The sequence below is a fragment of the Microtus ochrogaster genome, unplaced genomic scaffold (genome assembly GCF_000317375.1).
Source record: "Microtus ochrogaster isolate Prairie Vole_2 unplaced genomic scaffold, MicOch1.0 UNK11, whole genome shotgun sequence".
Taxonomy (NCBI): Eukaryota; Metazoa; Chordata; class Mammalia; order Rodentia; family Cricetidae; genus Microtus; species Microtus ochrogaster.
Window position 1 is genome coordinate 8,028,478 of NW_004949109.1, and position 22,969 is coordinate 8,051,446.

General features: G+C 47.4%; 1 protein-coding gene across 2 annotated transcripts in view; it reads left to right on the forward strand.

Moving 5' to 3' along the window:
• Osbpl3 (oxysterol binding protein like 3) overlaps positions 1-22,969 on the forward strand; it is a 173,615-nt gene that overhangs the window by 82,138 nt on the left and 68,508 nt on the right. For both annotated transcript variants that reach the window (XM_013353566.2, XM_013353567.2), the window contains exon 2: positions 7,741-7,976. In XM_013353566.2, the coding sequence (XP_013209020.1) occupies positions 7,884-7,976 (93 nt within the window). In that variant the 5' untranslated portion in view covers positions 7,741-7,883. The remainder of the gene's footprint in view (positions 1-7,740; positions 7,977-22,969) is intronic.

Below are 22,969 nucleotides of genomic sequence, written 5' to 3' on the forward strand. Positions count from 1 at the left end.
TCTCTCTCTGTTTGGATTTCCTGCCTGGCTTTATTCTGCCTTGCCATAGGCTGAAATAGCTTTGTTATTAACTAATGGTAATCAAACATATTCACAGCACACAGAGGGGAATCCCACATTATTTCCAAAGTAAGAGAAGGACAGAGAATACCAGCTACATGTCTCAAACAATGCACACACACATCACCCTGGTCTCAAACAATGCACACACACATCACCCTGGTCTCAAACAATGCACACACACATCACCCTGGTCTCAAACAATGCACACACACATCACCCTGGGAATGTGTTAAACAATGATCATGACTTAGAACTATCCAGAAGCAGGTAAACATTAGCACAATGGAATTTAATAATGATGATGGTATGAGAAAATGGTGAACTCTTCAATGCCAGTTAAAGGAAGTAAAAGAGTCTTGTTTAGGAGAAACAAGCCCAGCTCCTCAGCATTTCCTACGACTTGCCAGTCCTAGTGAACTGTAAAGGCATTGGTGCCAGAGAGAGCTGGGAGCATCTCTTAGAGTCAAGGCTCAAAACCAAATTAAAAATTTCAGTAGATTAGAATAGTGACACATATCTAAACCCTTACACTCAGGAGGCAGAGTTTCAGGACAGCCTGGGCTAAACAGAGTGCCTCTGTCTTAAGAAACAAACAGGCATGAAGACAGAGACAACAATAACAGTTTCAGTGGACTCAAGGCAAGGGAGTGAGTGCAGCCTTATGTTCTCTCTGGAACAATGGATCTTGTCTTTTAGTAAGGGAAGCACGAAGGCCGATTGTGAGAGTTTCCATCTATGCTTCCAAAAGGGCTGGAGACAACGCGTGGGAAATGACTAAGGAAGAAGGAGCTGCATAGAGTCCGGAGATAGAGCTCAGTGGTCAAGAGCACTTGCTGCTCTTTCAGAGGACCAGGGTCGAGTTCCCAGCACCTGCTTGGGGCATCTCATAGTTACCTGTAAACTCCAGCTCCAAGAGTTCTGACGGCCTCTTCTGGCCTCCACGGGCACCTGCATGCCTATGGCTCTCATGCATACCGTTCACACATACGCACGGAGTAAATAACCCTGTGTTTAAAATGATGTGGCTGTTTGTTTGCTGGGTGGCAAGTGAAGGTGGTAACCTGTCTGATGTCGGGTATGGTGGGCAAGTGGCTGGCGCTTTCCTCTCTAGTGGCAGAGAGGAAATGAGAAGCAAGGTATGGAAGGTACAGTGAGATGAATTTCACTTCTAAACATTGGAAAACCGCAGTTTAGCAATTAAGTCAGAATATCGTTCCTATCGTGGGGGAAGCCAATGGAGCTAATAATATGCAGTGTCGTAGAAAGAATGCTGGCTTTGGGTGAGAATTCCCCCTGGGGTTCCACAATTCTGGGAGTGACTGGTGGAGGGTTTGTACTTTTTGTTCAGTCTGTAGTGGCAAATGAATGACCCGGGCCTGGACTTGGACACCGCTGCCAAGCGCTGTTCACAGCTTCACCCATGGGCCTTGCTGAAGTGGCTTCTGAAGGACCAGGAAGGAGCCGGTGGCAGAAATGGCATCCTGTCTGGATAGGCCATGTGGGGCAGGCATCTGGATCGGTAGACTCTCGACTCCTGTCTTCCCCAGAGGGAGAGGCTACAGTGAAGCATGCTCTTCTGGGAGCTGCCCTGTGGGTGCCGGAGTGGAGGCTTTGACTTTGAGCGTCAGTGTCTGTCCCCAGGGACAGTCAGGCACTATTGGTCCTGCCAGACCTAGGGACAGATAGATCAGAAAGGTCAGCAAGAACTGCACATAGGTTCAGCACTGCTCATCAATAGCTGAGGTGATTGCAGGCCCCACCAGCGCCCCGAACCTTCTGATCCTGAGACATTTAAGTCACATCACTGAATCTGTCCTTCCGACATGTAGTGTGTCTGAAGTAGAGTTATCCTGAGATGTTCTCTGAAAGGGCCCACGCCTGTGTCAGAATACTTTCTTTCACCGTAGCATAGGAGTGGGCACCCCACTGTGGTTTTCTGGTGCCAATTCAGGGCATAATTTATCCGCTGTGCTGAACTATTGCTAATTATCTAGAACTCTGCCTCTGTGCCTTCAGCTGTGCAAGGAAAACCTGGCCCAGCGTCTGAGTGCAGACCCCAGCCCTGATAGCTGAACAAGGAGCTGGATTACAGGCCACTGTTTTCCGTCTTTTGTCTTTGTTAACCTTTGTTGTTAGTGTTAACCTGGTGTGTGTGTGTGTGTGTGTGTGTGTGTATGTGTGTGTGTGTGCATATAGAAGGCAGAGGTTGAGGTCAGGTGCCCAATCACTCCCCATCTTATTTTTTGAGACAAAGCCCCTTAGTGAATCCGTAGCTTGCCAGCTCAGCTAGACGGACTGCCTAACAAGCCCTAGGGACCCGCCTGTCTTCATCTGCCTGGTGCTGGTCCGCACCATCCCTCCAAGCTTTTCTGTGGGTGCTGGGAATCTGAACCCAGGTCTTCCTGCCTGCATAGCAAGTGCCTTATAGACTGAGCTGTCTGCCCCACCCTTGTCCTGCTTTGGGGGACAGCCAGTGGGGATGAAATGTGTGACCTTCCCCTTCTTGCTCTATCTTCTTCCAGAGGGAGCTCATTGCTCTGATGGTTTACAGCTAGGACTCCTCGATTGTGTGTGGTTTGTTGAAATGATAACTGCTGAATTTCTTTACAGTACTTATTGGCTTTGGGTTGAACGAGGCATGGAGGTCTTGGACTGCAGAAACCAGGAGAGGAGGGGATGGGACTCAAGTCTGTCTATTCGGTCCAAACCTGACGCCTTAGGTTTTTTGGGTTTTTTTTCCTCATTTCCTTCTTACGGCGTCCTGAGAGATGAAGCATACTATTTCCTGTTTTGCGTGGGAAAAACCCTCTACCAGATCAAGGAAGTGGCTTTCTTTCTAAAGGTACATTCTGAAGTAGGAGAGCACCAGTTCAAACTAGGCTCCTGCCAAGGCGTGTTGTGGCATGCACGCCGCCCTCCGTTCTTTCCCAAATAGTGTCTCCTTTTTCATGTGAAGTTAAAAAAAGAAATGTCTCCTAGGATCATCTCGTAAATATGTTGGTCTTTATTCTGACCCATTGAAAAACATTTTTCAGAAGACTTAGTTATTTTATGTGCGTGAGCATTTTGCCTGAATGTATGTCTGTGCTTCACGTGTGTGTCTAGTGCCCCCAGAAGAGAGTGCGTGAGCCTCTGGAGCTGGAGTTACCGTGACTGGGAGACACCCTACGGGGATCAAACCCGGGTCCTCTGCAAGAGCGGCACATGCTGCTAACTGATGAGCCATCTTTCTAGTCCTCTTCCCCACGTTTTGCTAGGACTCTATTCTCTTAGCTCCCCCAAATGGCATATGTTTGCATACATTATGCTCACTGAACTTATAGCTACAGCTGGTTTCTCATCTTTTTAAAGAAGCTGAACAGCAGTGAAAAAGGCCACAGTCCAGCTCTGAGGCCTGGCAAAGTATCTTTACATTGGCCAGGGTGCATCTGGCTTTTCCCTCAGATAGGAGGCTCCATGCTTTAGAAAAATGGGAGAGTGTGGTCTCTTCCTTCCCAGCTCGGTGATGAGGCTGACTCGAAAGCGGGCTGACACCGAATTCTGCCACAGCTCAAACACTTGTAAAAGACAACATCCACAAAAGCCTCCAAAACACCCATGAGGCCCCTCCAGCACACCACAAGAATTTGTAGAGATTTATGAGCACATACCTTTATGGGGGCGACGGGGATCAGGTCCAGGAGATTCCAGAGCTCCTGGGAGCTACAGGATGTTCTGTTTCTGAAGCCAGGTGGTAGTTATGCACTCACAGAAGTCAATTCTATATGTACTCAAAGATTGGTGCACTTTCTTGGGAAACCTCAGCAAAAGAAAAATGAATATAAGTGGCCATTGTTTGTGACAGGGATGCGGTTACATTTTGTTTCGAACAGCATGTTCCTTGAGTTAGATAGAGGTTTTTCCATCCAAGGGTCACTGGGTCAGGTGTGAACACTGGTCTTTCGTGGGTCGGTCCTCATCTCAGCATCCCAGAGCTCAGGCCCCTGGCCCCATGACCTGAGGAACTTATCATTCATTACAGCTTTCCTAGGTCAAGACAGTCAAGACAACTACCTGAAGTAGAAGACGTCCCTTAGTCGAGGCTAGCCCCCTAAAGTGGGTCCATCCTGACCCTGCAGAGTTCCTGAGGTAGATGCAGGGGTCCTTCTTAGTCCTGGCTTAGCCCTGAAGAGCCCCCGTGAGTGGGTGTGGTACTGGTCCCTGTACAATGACCAGCCGTGGCGCCTGGGACCCCCACACATGAGACACCGCTCCTTTGTTCTTGGCTCTGAGAACGACCCCATCCTCTTCCTAGACTGAGTTTCCTTTGCCTTTTAGAGGGCAGCAAGATCCTGGGGAACAAAACAGTAGTATTTTCCTGGCTTCTACCCTTGGGCTGCTTTAGGGTATGGGAGGAAACAGGGAAAGAGAAAGGGGTGTGGTCCTGGCAGAGACCTTCTCCCTGAGTGCCAACTCAAGATTATCAGCTTTAGCCCACTCCGAGCCTACTTGGCCTGCTTGAGAGTTCCCTGCAGAGTAAGATTGGCCAGATCAGGCGGTAACGGTGACCCTGCTCGCTCATCAGTTGCCTGAGTGGGGTCTGGACTTCTCCTTTGGCAGGGTTTTTTGACTCCCATGACTCATTTTGCTGTCCAAGGCATTCTCCCTCCTTCACAGATCGCACATACCTCTCCTCCCATGTTCGCCTTTATCGGAACCTTTGGCTAAAAAAAAAAACAAAACCTGGCACACACAGACAGAAGTCTGTGTTAGTATCCCTAGTCCACTGTGGACATGTTGTCGTAGTGATGACTGTACACACACACTCAATTGTCAAGGATACCTTTGGGTACTTCCCCCCCTTTCTTAGACAATAGGCAACAGTGTTAACCAACTATTAGTATGCCTTTCCCGCTTCTCTTGGCACTTTTAAACTAGTTTACTTTCCTCCTAATTCAGCCATACTTAGTCACACCCTGTAAGTAGAGCTAACTTTATGAAGAGCCAATGTTGTTTGCTTTCAGGCTTATTCATTGTTGGGGCCAACTGGTGATGCTGTCAGAGATGTAGAGGAGGTTAGCGTAACATGGTGCGTTGGTTACTTTTCCGCTGCTGTGATAAAACGTAAAACAACAAAGGCGACTTATAGATGGATAGCTTTACTTGGGATCATGGTTCCAGAGGGATGGCCTAAGGGACTGGGACAGGAAGCTGAGGATTTGAGTCTTGAATCACAATCACAAAGCAGAAAGAGTGAACAGCAAGAAACAAGAAGCCTTAAACTCTCAAAGCCCAACCCTAGTGACATGCTCTCTTCAGTAAGGCCACACCTCCTAAAAGCTCCTAAACCATCTTCCAAAACAGTGCCACCAACTAGGGACCAAGTATTCAAATACACGAACCTGGGCTTGGGTGGGGTGTCTCATGAAACCACCATGTATGGGAATTGACTTCTATGACTATAAGGCCCTAATTCATTTGCTGAGATTTAGATTTCTCACTGTATTGTTTTTATTTTATCTTACGGATTTAATGTAATCATTTTTAGAGTGCAAGCTGCCAGAGAGACATTACAAGATTTGAGTATTTATTAGTTAGTCCTGTTTGATGTCCTATCTGACTAATTGGTTCTTGGACAATCATATAGCTTCTTTAAAAACTGGACTTATGTGAACACTGTAACTGGATGGGTTGGATATAATACATTCCACTGTTGACATGTGTGGGGGAAGTTGTGGAATTTGGATGAACTGTATTTAGTAAAGTCCTGGCCTTCTGCAGCTCAAACTAAACACATTCATTGCTCTTAACTCAAGGCTGCGGATGAAGATGGTGCTTCCTGGAATGTCTCTATGAAGTCTGAGAGGCTCTCCCTCAGTGTAAGACTCCCCATCACTGATGTATATATGGTAGCTGGAAGACTCAATAGCTACTTGGAAGTGGACTGAACTAGGCTCTGGTTAGTGATTTTCCCCATGCTGGGCACTTTGCCATACATGAGTTCAATGCATCAAAGATGGTGTAATAGCTCTCACTGCAGTGTCTGGCCACTAGGGGCGCACCTCTTTCCAGCTCCTCGTTTAAAGGCTCCTCCTGCTATCTGTGTGATCTGGGTAGTGATCTGACTTAATAGAGGCTCTGTGGTCTTCCCTGTAAAATAGAGATGCTGCCCTCCCGTCGTACTGTTGAAGAATGAGACAGTACTTGTGGGAATCCTTGTTATAGCGTTTGGCAGCGAGTAGGGTGTACCCTATCCACTAATCACTGTTTTAATTAAGAGTTTGCTACTAGATGTGGGAAATTCTGTTGTCCCCTTCCCTCCTGTTTCTGTTACATTGTATTACAGATGTCTTTAGAAAGAATTAAAAAAAAAATCCTTTGGGGCCAGCCTGGTCTACAGTGAAAATTCCAGGAGAGTCAGGGATACATAGAGAAACCATGTCTCAAAAAACCAAAAAAAAAAAAAAAGTAAGAATCAACAAAATATACATTTTAAATAAGGCACACCTTTAATCCCAGCACTCAGGAGGTAGAGGCAGGCGGATCTCTGAATTCAAGGTCGACCTGGTCTACAGAGTGAGTTATATGAAAGCCAAGGCTAGATATAGAGACCCTGTCTCAAAAAAAAAAATCCATAAACTAAATAAATTAGTTAAACAAATAAATAAAATCCTTTGGTATAAGAAACCCACTGCCTTTCTCAAAGAAACAAAAAACCAAAAAATGAAAAACAACAGCAGCAAAAACTGAAGCAAATAGGTATTATTCACATTGCATTGACCTCCTCTTTCCAACAATTCCAAGTGCCCGGTTCAGTGACATTTAGTAGTTTCACAGTGTCACACGACCATTGCTGTCTATTCCAGAACATTTTCACCACCCCCAAAGGGACCCATGACCATTAAACAGTCACATCCATTTTGTCCCTGCTCTATGGGTTCGCTGACTCTGTAGATGTCATCTTCACAGACTGTCATAACATGGGCTCTGCTGTTTGGCTTCTTTCACTTAGCCTGGTGTCTGCAGGGTTCCTCCACATTATAATAAGTGAGTCCTTGGTTCTGTTTGGTGTCTGGATGATATTCTCTTACAGGTTTTCTTAGATTTAGTCTGTTCATTCATCAGTTTAGGGTGCTTCCACCTCTGGTTGTTATAAATTCTGCTGATACGAGCAATAGTCTGTAACTTTCCCTTTGAACACCAGTTTTCAATTCTCTTAGGATTGTAAATTCTATATTGTAAATCTAAATTGTAAGATTATATATTGTGTAATAATTCTGGGCTTCCACTTTTTGAGAAACTGCCGAATCCCTCTCTGCTGTGCTGTATATTCTGTGTGCACACCAATGACAGGATCTAACTTCCCTATATCCTTCCCAGTGCCAGTTACTTACTATTACTATTACTGTGTTGTTGTCATAGTGATGTGAATGCTCCCTCACTGTGGTTTAGGAGTGTTTTGTAGTACTAGTTTCATATGTATCTATATTCAAACTACCATACTAATGTTTTTAAACCTGTCATATTTCAAAGCTACGTGAAAAACCATATATATATCCCCATGGGGGAGTTGCAGAGTTTTTTGACCACGGGAGTCTATAATATGTGGTGTGGCCTAGTTGCTAAGTAGCTAAGTAGAGGTGATGTCTAACCTCTGTGATTCTTTAGCCTCTCCAATTACTTTTCTGTTGGTTTTAGGGATTTCCTCCGAGACACCCACCATGGTCTTTAGACACACCAGGTAGGCGCTGACACCTGCCCGCGCGGCCTCCACCCTCTCTGCTTCACCGTCTTCTCATGGCATTTGGTCTGCGCTGAGCCCGAGTGACCAGCTCTTCATAATGAGTGACGAGAAGAACCTGGGTGTGTCCCAAAAATTGGTTTCTCCTTCAAGAAGCACAAGTAGCTGTTCCTCCAAGCAAGGAAGCCGACAGGTAACCCTTGAACTCTTGTTGCTCTTCAAATGCAAAATTGAATCACAGGGCTTTGCAGGTAAAGGTGTGTGTTCCCCTGGGAGACTCGGGCTCTCAGTTCACATACCTGGTTACAGGATGAGAATCGGTTCGTGTTCGCCCGGGTACTGAGAGCTGCGTTTGGCTCTTTGTGTTGCTTACTCCCCGGTACTGAGAGCTGCGTTTGGCTCTTCGTGTTGCTTACTCCCGCCTTTGCAGCTGTGTATCCACGCAGGCACTAGCATTCCCAGTTTCCCTCCAGGGAAACGGAATCACACCAGCCAGAGTACCTGCCCCAGAGAGGACCAGATGCCAAACCAAAACGCCACCTCTTTTGCTCCAAGACCCTCCTTTTCTTTTTTAGTGATTTATTCACTTTTATTTTATGTGGATGGGTGTTTTGCCTGTGTGTTATGTTTGTGCGCCTCATGTGTATAGCGTACACAGAGGATAGAAGACAGCATTGGTTCCCCTGGAACTGGAGTTGTTATACTAGATGTCAGTTGCCATTGTGGGTGCTGGGTACTTAGTTCCGGTCCTCAGCGAGCGTGGCAATGCTCTTAACTGCTGAGCCATCTCTCCAGCCCTCCCCACCTTTTCTTATACCCTATCAACCAACATAAGCAGCAATCATGTATCCAATCATCAAACATCTACATTCCCACCCACCCTTCCTTCTGTTCACCAAGCGTTTGAGGAAAGCTTGTACCTCCAGATTGCTTGTGAGGAGCTAAGTCCTCTCCTGCTTCCTTTTCTAATGGGCTGAGGGAAGCCAGTCAACGGGGAAAGAGTGACAGGAAGAGAGCCGTTAAACAGGACAGAATTAAGTCCTAAGGAACAGGCTGTGGTCATTGGTTGCTTCACGGTTTCCTTTCCAAGGAAAGGAGAATCTGGCTTTGTTGGCAGATCAGCTGGTGTCCAATCTGTGGCAATATGGGCATATCAGTGACTATGTTCTAGCCTGCTTCACCAAATTGGGAGCGGGGAGGCACAGGGGATATACAGGAAAGCTGGATTTTCCAACCTGAGAGGCCTTGGAGCTGTTCGGTATTTACTGGCTCTATGGGCATTGCCTTTGCCATGGGAAGTTGTGGCTTAAGAATTTGCTTTTGTCCAGATTTGGAAGCAATAATTAAGCCATGGCCCAATGGGAACGTTGCACAGTGGTGACTCTGCTAAGTGTCTCTTAGTTTGAGCACTTGTCTCAGTCAGGGAGCTTGCCATCCACAGCTCCATGATTCTCGGCACATTAAAGGTTGCTGTGAGCTTGACATGTAGGGAGACTTTAAGATCTTTTTTGAGAGTTAAGAAAGAATGTGGGTTTTTTGTTTATTTTTATTTTTTTAGCATTTATCTTTTGTAGTGTGGAGCTGCGGGCCACTTCCTGCCACCCAGCTCCCGGCCGCCTGGATAGCTTATGCCCTGAAATAACAACACATAAATTGTATTCTTTTAAACACTGCCTAGCCCATTAGCTCTAGCCTCTTACTGGCTAACTCTCATATCTTGAGTAACCCATTTCTAATAATCTGTGTAGTACCACAAGGTTTGGCTTACCAGGAAGATTCTAGCCTATGTCCATCTTGGGCTGGAGCTTCATGGCGTCTGACCAGAGAGGCCTGGCGTCTGCCTCACTTCCTCCTAGCATTCTGTTTTGTTTACTCTGCCTACCTAATTTTCTGTCCTATTAAGGGCCAAGGCAGTTCTTTCTTAACCAATGAAATCAACACAAACAGATTGACAGATGACAATACTACATCAATCTTTGTGTGTCTGTGGGTGCGTGTGTGCATGCCTGCATGCATGCATGCATGTGTGCTCGCATGTTTCTGTTGGTGAATATGGCTGCACCTGTGCCATGATGTGCATGTGGAGGTTGGAGGGCAATCGCAGCATAGATTTTCACCTTCTGCCTCATCTGAAACAGTCTCATTGTTCTCTGATGCTTACGCCAGGCTAGTTGTCCATAAACCTCCAGGGACTCTCCTATCATCTCTGCTTCTCATGTTGTATGAATGTTGACGTTTCGGATGCTTGTGCTGTGACGTGTCTATAGCAAGCAACTCAGGCCCTCATGTTTGTGTGTGGTAGCTAAGTGTGCGTTTGTTTGTTTGTTTGTTTGTTTGTCAGAGTGGCACAAACTCAGGTCATCTCAGAAGGTGAAACCTCAGTTGACAAAATTGCCTCCATTAGATTGCCTGTAAACAAGTCTATGGGGGCATTTTTTTCATTAATGACTGTGGGAACTAATCCGTAATTAGTGTAGACAATACTGCCCCCAGGCAGGTACCCCTCAGTTGTATAAGAAAAACAAACCAAGCAAGTCACAGGGAGCAAGCCAACAAGCAGCATTCCTCCATAGTTTCTGCTTCAGTCCTTGCCTCCAGGTTCCTCTGTGCTTGAGTTCCTGCCCTGGCTTCCCCCAATGATGGACTGTAATCAGGCCATGTAAGCCAAATAAACTGTTTCTTCCACAAGTTGCTTTTGGATGTAGTCTTTCTCATAACAGAGAAAGCAACCTAAAACATGTGACAAGCACTTTTCCCCACTGACCTAACTCCCCTGCCTCTGGCATATTTTTCTTTTCTTTTCTTTTTTTTTTAGCTTATTTCAAACTTTATTTTTTTTAAATGTATTTATTTATTAAGGATTTCTGCCTCCTCCCCGCCACCGCCTCCCATTTCCCTCCCCCTCCCCCGATCAAGTCCCTCTCCCTCATCAGCTCGAAGAGCAATCAGGGTTCCCTGGACTGAATTTGTTGCTGACCAACGCACCATAGGTCCCGAGAGATCTGCTCTCCTGGGAATGGCTGTGCCTGCCCCCTTGGCCAGCACTCAGAACTGGGGAAGAGTGTCATCTGTCTCCCACTCTGGCCACTTACTCCAAGCAGCGTGTCTCCTTCTGCCCTCCTTTGCTCCACAGGGAGGACAGGTCCTGCCAAGTAGCAAGCGTGACAGCCTGGCAGGAACTGTGGCTTTTCCAGCCTCACTGCAAGCACTCTTTCTAGAGTGTTCATTGAGATTGGTTGATTAGGTTTTCACCATGCTCTTTTCCCTCCCAGTTTCCATAAAAACAGCAAGAGGGTCCCACCCAGTGCATGAACATTTCTTGGCCATACATCACGGTCATCTTTTATAGTAGACCTTCTGCTTTGATCTGTGTAATCAGCACACACAGTTGCCTTATGCGCTGGTCAGGGTTTTGTCAGCTTGGCACAAGCAAGAGCCTCCTGGGACGGGGGACCCTCCACTGCAGAATTGCCTCTAGCGGATTGACCTGTAGGTATGTCGGTGGGATGTTGACTTCATTGCTGGTTGATGCAGGAGGGACCAGCCTACTGCAGAATTGCCTCTAGCTGATTGACCTGTACTATGTCGGTGGGACATTGACTTGATTGCTGGTTGATGCAGGAGGGACCAGCCCATTGTGGGCGGTGCCGCCCCTGCAGGGGCGGTCCTGGATGGTATGAGAAAGCAAGCGGATCCAGCCATGGGGAGCAAGCCAGTGAACAGTGTTCCTCCAGGTTCCTCCCTTGGGTTCCTGCTCTGACTTCCTTCAGGAACGAACACATCAGGACGTGGAAGCCCAATAAACCCTTTCCTTTCCAAGCTGCTTTTGGTGTGGATCACAGCAGAGGAAAGCAAACGAGAACACTTTGTTAGCGTGAATGTTAATATTTCCTCCATGACAGAGAAAGTAGAGAATTCAATATATTTAGTTTACAGCTAGCCTGAATTTAGTTATAAAACCTTTATTTAATTTGGAGGGACTGTGTACTGTGTCTCCCCACCATCCCATTTTCAGACAAAGGAAAGTGTTCTGACCCAGGACGTGATACCCCTGTCGCCGCCAGTCTTCATCCGTCTCACACACTGGCCTGGATACCGCCCTGGTCTCAGGAGCCTTGGTCACTCTCCCTTGCTGGCCCTTTGGGGACTCAGCTGCTCCCACTGCATCTGTCAGTTGCTAAATAAAGCGCACAGTGCATTTCCAGCCTCATCACAGGAAGTACAAGCTAGATGCTTAAAGCGGCAAGATTTCCACATCACAGGCTGAACCGGAGGAATGTTAAAATGCTAGCTAGGGAAGACATGTGTGGTCACTTCCTTGTATTGAAGGGGCCACTTTGAAAGCCTTTCAGGTCGCCCTGGCTTTCCTCTTCTTTGGAGTGGGTTTGTCCCCTGTTGATGTCACTGGCCATTATCCGTGGTGCTAGCAGATCTACAGTCACCCACCTTGGTTTGGGATGTGCATTGCCTAGCTTCCACTCCCATGGACGCTGATCCAGGGCAAGTGTCACCTTGCACTGGGACTCGTTTCCACGTGAGAATGGAATGTCCCAGATCCCCAGGAGACCAGGAGATAACCTGGCCCAGGTTCAGCTGCCTCCTTCCACCTCCCTGGATGAGCAGATGGCAAAGCCTCCTCTCCCTGTGCTGTGGGGACTTCCTCTGAATCATCTCGATTTGCAGCAGCGAGGGTGGGGAAGGGTTAGCTCGCTTAGCTCCCAGAAGTCAGCCAACCAACACCTTTGCCCGCAGTTTGCTTTACATTTACGCTTTGTTTCAGATCCATGCTATGGAGATTTTCAAGCTTTCAAAAACATAATCTCCTCCATAGCTTTATTGAGGTGTAACTAACAAATTATATATACTTATGGCTATACTGAGCTGTTTTGATATTCGCATACAGTGTGAGTGATCAACACAAGCCAGATAGCAAGCAGATAACAAACTCCCAGCCATCCTTCGTTGTTGGGTCTCTAGTGTGGATAACAAGCACTTCTGAGATCTTCTCTCCTGGGCTGGGGAGATGCTCAGTGGAGTGTTCAAGCACGTGGGTCTAATCCCCAGGACCCACATTAACATTGGGTGTGGTGACAGACACAGTGAATCAGTGCTGGGGAGGTAGAGACAGACAGATCTCCAGTTCACTGGCCAGCCTCACCTAGTAGGTGAGCTCCAGGCTATGAGAGACCCTTTCTCAAAAATAAGGTGTTCCTCTCCTGATGTAAAACATCTGAGATTGTCCATCCGGCCTCCATCTGTACGTATGTAAACCTGTCCTCTGGCCTCATCCGCACACATGAACATGTGAACATGCACAGACATAGAGATGTACTGCCCTGACCAATGTCACATACAGTCTTCCCACGGTATTCACAAAGGTGTCGGTTCCAGGAGCCCCACTGATAGCAGAATTTGAGAGTGCACAGCCCCTTTGTGTGAAATGCCATAGACCGCCCTCCTCTCTTCTGCAGGTGGTCCAGATTCCTGATAGAAAACACCGTGGTAGCGGTATACACTATATTCAGGGAATGATATCAGGAAGAGAAGTCTGTGCATGTTTGGGCACAATTTCTCCCGAGTATTTTCAGTCTGTAGTTGGTTGACTCCAGGGGTGGCAGAACCCGGGGATGGACAGTGTGATTTTTCTCACCAATTCTTCCCGTGTTGCACCTTCGATCTTCAGATTTTCCTGTCCCTAGTAACGGGAACTTTGATCTTTGACCCTGCACCCCCGTGTCCTCTCATCTACTAGTGTGTGGCACTGGAACCCTACCTTCTGCTTTGGAGAGCTCTAGACGACACGTTTACATAAGATGGCGCAGAGTGTGCTTTTCCGTGTTTGGTACAGCGTCCTCCAGTTTCTTCCATGTTGTCACCAATGGAAAGAGTTCATCCGTTTTAAAGGCAGAATAATGCTTCTTTCCAAAAAGTATATTGTGTGTGTGTGTGTGTGTGTATATATATATATATATATGAATATTTGTCATGTGTGTGCATATGCATATGTATGTGTGGGTGCGTGCTGAATGTACTAAACATGTATACATACTACATTTTTTTTTGGAGACTTCTGTTTTTACTATATGAATGTATAAGACAGCCTAGATGTTTGTAGCTTTACCCGATTTCACTCTGCTTGGAGTCTGGGCGTCAGCAGGAAGAGGGCACTAAGCTTGATTCAAAACATGTATCCATCGTGCACAGACACATATGCCCACACATTACACATACACCACACATTTTGCACACATCGCATGCACTACACACATCACACACATGCGTGCCACTTTCACATAGTCATACACACAAATTTTTAAAATAGAAAATAAAAACATCCTCTTGGTCATGAGACTTCGTCTTTCTAAATCCTTTTCTCTTAAGATTTCATCCAACACAGCAAACTGGCCATCAGCCTCTATACCTCTGACTTGCTTTCTGTTCCTTAAACTGAATTTGCCTGTCTTTGATTCTTGAATTGACTTGATCTTGTACTTTCTATAACAGATTCGAATGCGTAAAATACTAGGGAGTCATGAATTTCTGTGTAGATTCCCCACCATGTGTCTCCCATTCTGTGTAGATACTCCCCAGTTAATGTGTAGTGTTGAATGAACTTGCTTCCTGGAACTAGCTCTTGTAGACCAGGCTGGTCTTGAACTCCTAGAGATCCACCTGCCTCTGCCTCCCAAGTGCTGGGATTAAAGGCGCCCGGCCTTGAACTTGCTTTCTTGAGGGAGGCGAGGAGAACTAAGTGAAATAGCTAGTCCAAGTGCTGGGCTGGCTCCTGAGGGCATTCGGTGCGCGTGAGTTAAGTTAATGAATGAACAGGCATGCAGTTGCTGGGTAGAAAGATTCCAGTGCAGACTCTTCTGTGGATTCATGAAGTAGGCAAACGGATATATAAGTAGGAGAGAGACTTGCTATTTTTAAATTTATAAAATATGAGTAATTTCAATTTCCCTTTGTTTTTTTCCCACTGCCCCCCTTCCATTCCTGCCTAGAAATTTTAAAGTAATGCATTTAGAAGGCAGAGCTAGACAAAAATGAATGGGTATGGCTTGTCTTTACTAGAAGAGCCCTATAGCCAAGTTTTCTTTTTCTTCTTCAACCACTTCTATTGAGAAGCTGCTACTGAAAGTGCTTGAGCAGATGTAAGTACAAAGGCTGTGAAGGACAGAGGAGCCAAACAGAGCACTGTGGACCAGAAACCGACGGATGCAAAGCCCTGGGTGGAAAGAGGGCACAGCTTCCATTCCTTAATGAGTTGTTCGCGTTTGCCATGAAAACCAGAAATGAGAAAGTTAAGCTCTGCCACCACAGTTCACGAGTGTTGCACCCGCCTCAGCCTGGGACTCGAAAGACAGCGATCTATTTCTGGAATAGTTCCCCCATAGTGACACGGCTTGCTCTTGTCACCCTCTTGTCCCTGGGCTAATCTTTGGTGGCATTTGAGCTCCCTCGAGGTCACCTGATGAGAGGTAATTTATGCAGGCTAGTAGATTCTGCTATACTTCAGAACTCACAACCAGCCCTGGCTCAATGGTGCCAGAATCTGTAGGACAGGCAGGGTGGCAGGGGGAGAATTTGCAAAGTTTTGCATAGTTAATTAAAATACAGTGTTCCCGTGTTGATGTTTTTAGTTGAGTATGGAACATGCTGAGATCCAAGCCGGGTGTGGTGGTGCATACCTGTAATCACAGCACTTAAGAGACTGAGGCAGGAGGATTGCAGGTTTGGTACCGGGCTGGGCTATAGGACTTAGGTCAAGGAGGAGGGAGAGAGAAGAGAGGAAGAAGAGGAGGGAATTACTTCGTCCATTGATTTTTTTTCTTCAGAGGCATGAATTTGATCAGGTTTCTTTTTAAAGTGTGGACTACATCAGCACTACAAGACATTGAGGAGGTGTGACCGTGGGATCCTCCGGCCGTGTCACATTGTCCGTCTTCTGGTGGCATCTTGGTTCCTTTCTTGTTATAACGGGGTAGCTGAGACTGATGGTTTATAAAGAATAAAGAATAGTTTACTTTGCTCTGGAGTCAGGGAAGTACAAAGGCAAGCCGGATGCTGTGCTTGAACTCGTGGCAGAAAGTGTAAGAGGCACCTGGGCGGTGGTGGCGCACGCCTTTAATCCCAGCACTCAGGAGGCTGAGGCAGGCGGATATCTGTGAGTTCGAGCCTGGTCCACAAGAGCTAGTTCCAGGACATGCACAAAGCTACAGAGAAACCCTGTCTGGGGCAGGGACTGCAAGAGGCAAAGCAGGAGGAAGCCTGCAACAGCCTTTGTGACAACCTGCTTTGGCTGCTTTGGGTGACTAATGAGAAGTCACCCCAGGAAGAAAGGCAGCCTTCCCCTTTTAATGGCTTTGGTGCAGATTTTTGAGAGCACCAGGGCCTTTCTGGGTCCCCATGTGTGTGACTCAAGGACTTAAGTGTTGGGCAGTCAGTGGCCAGCAGGGGGTCAGCAGGGGGTCAGTAGCCCCATTCCATGCTGATGAAGGCTAAAAACAGAGGTACCATGAGGCTCTAAGCGAAGGAAAAGCAAGTTTCACTAAGGAAAAGTGAGAAATGAAAGAAAATGGAGACTCTGGAGAGTGGCAGGAGTCTCCAGGGGTTGGGGGTGGGGGAACAAATAAGCAAGCACTGAGCTCCCCTAGGGCTTTTTATAAGACTTCAGTAGAAAGCAAACAAAGACTGAGGTCATTTCTATTAGGACTGGGTAATTGTCTGGGCCTATCATGGACCAAGCTATGGAACCCACGACACGCTGAGCATATTCCTTCAGTGTAACCAGGGAGGTGGCCAGGCTCTGCTCACAGGCTGCTCACCCAGTTGTGGCGGTGGGGTGGTCTCACATCAAAGCTGCCATCTGTCTCCCACTTCCACTTTGTTAGCTGCTGACCTTGGCTCGTCTATGGGTCTCCAGCCCTGGCCAGCACTGTTAGTCACCAGCTTTTCAGATGTTGCTTATCTCTGACCTCGCTGACTGATAATTGAAATATTTTTCCTTTGTTCTCACATTTACATGTCCAGCTTGTAGTTTTACCATGGGCCTTTCTGTGTTACTGCCTGGGGAGAGCTAACTCCTGCTTCAACCTCATCTCTTCTTAAAGGGCCATACCTCCCCGTGCCCCACAGTGACAAAGTTCGGTGTGAGTTTCAGGGGATCAAACTATATATCAATAGCAGATAGTCATAGAAAATCAAAGACAGCATTAGCTCTGGAGACAGAGGGCCTGAGCTTGAATCTTAGAGTTTATAACCTGTCTAGCCTCTCTGTGACTTGGTTTTTTATTGGGTTGTACAAATTGCCTGATTACACTGGACCTTTTGTGGAAGTACCTGACAATCAAACCACTCTCTTTCTACAAATGTCAGTCCCTGGGACCCTCAAGGTGTCCCACAGGTGACTGCTTCCTTGTCTCATCCTTCCAGTGTGGGGTGGTGGCCGTGGAGAGGCTCAGCATGTATTTAGGCCACAGTAAGAGGAGTAGGGAGGGGATGTAGCAGGTTAGGACCACCCAGGAACATCCCTATATCTCCTGGTATCTCCTCACCTGTCTTCTCAAATCCCAGAACAAGTCCCGAGGTTTGAATTGTTTGTCATGGAAAGGACATATGGCCCAGACATGTTAACTGTTGTATCCAGAGTCAGGTGACCACCTCTTTGGAAAGCACTGTCTTTAGACGCCGGAGACGCCTTCAGAAGTCCCCATGTCCTGTATAAGTGCCACCGTTAGCCAGCACCTGTGAGTGTGGGGAGACCAGGATGGATGAGAGAAGTAGTGTGTGGCTCCTTTGCTCGGAGCGGTCTTTTTCTGGTCAGCCCAGCAGAGAGAACGACCCCGCTGTCTATTTCTGTCTCAGGCCTACCTGAGTCAAGTGTCCCGACACATTTCCACCTCAGTGTCTCGTCCACCTGGGGTAGTGGGCTGACTACTGGCCCCCTACAAGACAGATGCACATCTTCACCTCAGAACCTGCGGAGGTGACGTGGGTTAGAAAGGGGCCTTGGTAGACATGTTCATTTAAGGGCCTTGAGCAGGGCGGGGCACTCTGAGTTGTCTCGATGGGCCCTCAGTGAATCAGCGAGAACTCCACATGGGAGAGACACAGGAGAGGACATGATGTAAAGATGGCGGCAGGTGTGTCTGTAGCAACAAGCCAAGGAACCGTAGGGAAGCCACATCCCCCAGAGACCAGGACAGTCCCAACCAGATTCTCCCCTGGAGCCTGGCTCTGCTGACTCTGGGCTTGGGATTTCTGGCCTCCAGCCCTGTTAAAGAATTTTAAACTTCAGAGTGGGGTGGTAGTAGAGCAGGTGTTTAGTCCTAGCACCCAGGAGGATGCTTAAGTCTGAGGGTAGCCTAGGCTATATAGCGAGACTTCGTCCCAAAATCAAAAACCGAGAGAGGTTTGTTGGTTGTAAGTTTAAGCCACCAAGTGTGTGGCCATTTGCCAGGATAGCTTCAGAAAATTAATTCTCTCTGCTTAGAGTCTCAACTGAAGCCCTTGGTCCAAGGGGACCAGGCTTGGGGATGGTGCTGGTCTGAGCTCACCTGCCGTGGCACGTGAACTCCTCACTTGGCACCTATAGGTTTCCAATCTGTGATGCCCTTTCATCTTTCATGTGTACTGACTTCCCGAGTGGCATTGCTTGGTGCTGTGTCTTGGCATTTCTAGTGCAGGCGCCAAATATGAGACCTTTGTGTACGGAAGGGCTTGTCATGTTAAATGCCTGTTACCCATGCCTGTGATTCCAAGATACATATGCAGTATTTCCCAGAGTGCCTCTGTTTTGATGACATACTTACATTAGCTCTTTGAACACTCTGATATGGAGAATAGACATCAGCCATGGTTGTAGCATGAACATGGGTTTTCTTGAGAGATAGCAAGCACTAACATTGACTATGATGGTGTTTTCTCTGAGTACATTGATTATGATGGTGTTTTCTCTGAGTACATTGATTATGATGGTGTTTTCTCTGAGTACATTGATTATGATGGTGTTTTCTCTGAGTATAGAGTTTGCATTTTTTTCTCTCCAATGCTCAGACACCACAGGGCACTGCATGCCACAAAAGACGTGTTTAAAACAAAAGGCAACGGTGGTGGCGCATGCCTTTAATCCCAGCACTTGGGAGGCAGAGGCAGGCGGATCTCTGTGAATTCGAGACCAGCCTGGTCTACAGAGCTAGTTCCAGGACAGGCTCCAAAACCACAGAGAAACCCTGTCTCGAAAAAACCAAAAATAAAAAAATAAAAAAAGGCAATAAAGATAAAATACAAAAGGATGCTACAAGAAATTAAAATGTCCTATCATCTTAGCATTCATGTGGACTCTGGAGGAGAGCTCCACCCACCTGAGGGTGGGAGTTAGCCTAGACTCCCCTGCAACAGGCTGACTGCCACCCTAGAAATAAGTCATTCTGAGAAAAGAGCTTGAGATAGGATGCGAAGGGTTTGTGTCCTGGTCCCAGAAGCCTCTCACTTTTGTGATCCTCAAATAATCGAGTTCACTTAGATTCCTCAGATCTTAGGAACTCAAAGGGTGACAGCACATTCTCTTTCAAACTCTGAATTTCAAGACCGCTGTTCTGTGCCTCTGGGGAAAAGCCCTTGGTTACAATTCCCCTGGAAGTGAAAAGAGGAGACAGAAATACAAATAGAAGAAGGCTGGGAGAGCTTGCTGGGTGTGTGGTGGGTCAGGGGATGGGAGGTGACCCTGAAAGGACTCCACTTAGTCCTACTGCACTTGCAGATGCTCCTGTCCAGAGCTCAGCTGCAAAGCCCTGCATGTGAGCTGCAGACGGCGCCCACAAATGCGTTCTGTTGCTTAGCGCTTTATAGTCTTGGGCGAACGACCTTGGAGCCCCAATGTTTGCCTCTGTGACAAGAGTGATGACGGTGTGTTGACAGAACTTCCACAGGGTACACAGGACACCTCACTCCCATTATTACTGTCCTAACTCCCATCATCAGTGCTGTGGGCATCTGGCACCCCCATGGTGGGCTGCCACTGGGCAGAATGGCTCACGGGTGTCTCGTCGCTCACAGTAGCTCCACCTCTTACAAGGCAGGTTATAGAACCATGTTGCGGGGAGGGGGGAAAGAGGAAATGTGCCAGGGATGTTTTCAGAGCTGTTTGGGCCTTGATAGTATGAGAGGAATATTTAGCAATATCAATAACTTCCAAATATATCCGAGAAGCCTAAAAAGCGCTGAAGTAATTACAGCCGTGATTATGCTAATTGAGTCATCAGCAGGCTAGAAACCGTCCCTGCGTGTGTGCTAAGGCTCTTTAAAATGCTGTTTTAATTATAAAGCCGTCTGTGGTCAATGCAGTTGCAGTAAGCATTTGTCTCTTATCTGGAAACCCAAGATGGTCTTGGGTGGGACAGTGAGACAGCAGACAGCTTTCCTGGTGTCTTCCCAGCTGTTGTCGTGAGCACCATCTCCCATGATTTCTGAGGGGACTGAGTGGGTAGTAGTCTCCTGGTAAGAAATTCCGGTGTTTGTGTTCTCTAGCTGGTCAGGTGATAAACCTGGGAGCGTTAGGGGACCTGGGTCCTCTGTGTATTTACACCCCCAGCTCTCTCCATCTCTCTGCCAAGAGAGAAAGCCCAGTGCCTGTTGGCATGTGGTAACTGGTGGTCCTCAAACAGCCTTCAGAATCAAAGTGGGCTCTCTGTCCGGTGCTCATCTCCATGTGTCCACCTGAGATGACGTCACTAAAGCTGTGCCTCACTGGGCGTGAGTTTCTGACAAGATTTAGACTAGGCCTTAGAGTTCATTTAGTCTGACCTTCCTCTCAAATTTAGCATCTTTTCTGTCCTCTTTGGCCTAGTGACCATTAGCATCTGACAGAGCACCCCCATTAGCCTGGTGGCCATTAGTCTCTGATAGCACTCCCATTGGCTTGGTGGCCATTAGTCTCTGATAGCAATCCCATTGGCTTGGTGGCCATTAGTCTCTGATGGAGCACCCCCATTGGCCTGGTGGCCGTTAGCCTCTGACGGAGCACCCACATTGGCCTGGTGGCCATTAGCCTCTGATGGAGCACCCCCATTGGCCACCATTAGCCTCTGACGGAGCACCCACATTGGCCTGGTGGCCGTTAGCCTCGATGGAGCACCCCCACTGGCCTGGTGGCCATTAGCCTCTGATGGAGCACTCCCAGGACTGAGGAGTGCTCTTTCCCAGAGTAGCTGTGCCACTTTTGACTTGCTATCAGATGGTCTTCCGGGAGAGCTGGACTCCAGGGTCTTGTGACTCTTGCTCATTAGTCCTGGTTTTCTCCCTGGAGTCCATGCCCTTGGAGCTCTTCAAGACAGCCTGGAAATGGTCCAGCGGTAGTGGCTAAAGCTCAGCCCTTCCCCTACTGTGAACTGCGATGTGCATCTACGGGGTCTCCTGGGTATTTTCGCTTTATTTGACCTCATACACCAATCTGCCTCCGACTTTTTTTTTTATTTTTATTTTTTTAAATATTGCCCTTTGACCTGTTGAGAAACATTGGCTGAGAGAAAGACTTTTAACAAAAGGCAACTCAGGCTCTCTCTCAGTGATTACAGTCTAAGCACAGGGCTGGTCTGACATCAAAGCGATTGTTCTATTAATCGGCAATCTGCTGACAAGTATTTCCATAGAAAAATTATGAACGGTAATGTTCGTGACCTGTAGCTTTTCTTGATAGGCTCTGCTTGAAATTCATTAATGATGGGCGTAACTAGCTGCCACGTGGTCTAAGGCTGGACATTGCCCTCTGATTTTTAAAATCCTGGTAAACTGATAACAGACTAATTAGAACAACCTACTGTCCAGCCCTGCCAGATCCCGCCCCAAACTTCACAGCTGCGGGGAGAATGGACGTTTCAGTCATTTCTATTTCTGACATCACAGCCCGCGTAGCCGAGGACTGCGCATGCGCGAGGTGCCGGCGAGCTGTGCGGTGGGCACACAGCTGTGCTGGAAGGAAACGCTTGCAACCCGTGCACTCAGCACTATGGAAATGAACTTGGCCCACTCATGAGCTTGAATAAATGCCTCGCTGCCTTTCTAATCACAAAGCAGTTTTCTATCTTTGGCACTTAGATGTTCTGTAAGATAGCCTGAATTCAATGCCGGATGACTGCCAGACCCGCTTCAGCTGAGCTTTAGCAGAAGTCTTGAGACGTCCCAGCTGGTTCACTCTCCAGCTCATATTCAAGATGACCTTTCAGCCTGATCCATGCAGGATGGGACGTTAACCCAGGCATGCTGGGCTCAGTCAGCAGAGTTAACCATTAGAGTACTTGGTCCCTGTGGTGGCCCAAATCTGTCATGTAGTGTTTTAGGTATTTATTCTACTCAAGGTGTGTGCCCTACCTTCAAATCAGCATGGTATGTGGAGGGCATCAGGTGTCTCTCCCCTATCCCTTTAGCCTGGAACACTAGGATCTCAAAATTATTTTTATTATTACATTGGTGTATGTATGTGTGTGTTCATGCATGCACAGGTGCATACATGCACTGCTCTGGCACATAAAGGGAGATCCAAAGACAATTTCCTGGAGTCTGTTCTGTCTTTCCACCCTGTGGGCTTCCAGGACTCGAAATCAGGTTTTCAGACCTGATAGTAACAACCTTCATCCACGGAACCATCTCCCCAGTCCATATCTGATTCCACCCCCCCCCTTCCTGCTTTGGACAGCAATTCACTTGAATCCCACACCTTGTGGGCACTCAGGGCCCTTTCCATACACTCCTGTTCTCAGGCTTGTTCAGCCGTTATTTCAAGAGGATGCAGATGATCATGAACGAGGTTACAGTAAGACAAAGAGCCCACATTGGAGCTTGGCAAGCAGGCCGTGTGAGTTGGGTTTGTATTATTACTGCCTGACTTCAGATGAGGTGGGGACTTTCTTCAGGGAGGCAGAGGTTTGGGGAGAAATGAAAATTCACCAGAGAAGGAGATTCCACGCATGAAGGCGCAAGTACACAAAGGGTCAGCAGCATTAGATGCATGGGCTGGTTTCTTACACACTCGCTAGCCCTGTGAGGTCAGAGACCTAGGAAGTCTGAGCAGGCCTGATGCTTCCTAACCCCTTCCAGTTGTCTCAGGAGGTCCCAGTCCCAGGGTTCACCCGCCGCTGTCCCCGTACCCCTTAGGACTTATTCCTGTCCACCATTGGGATTTACACATCT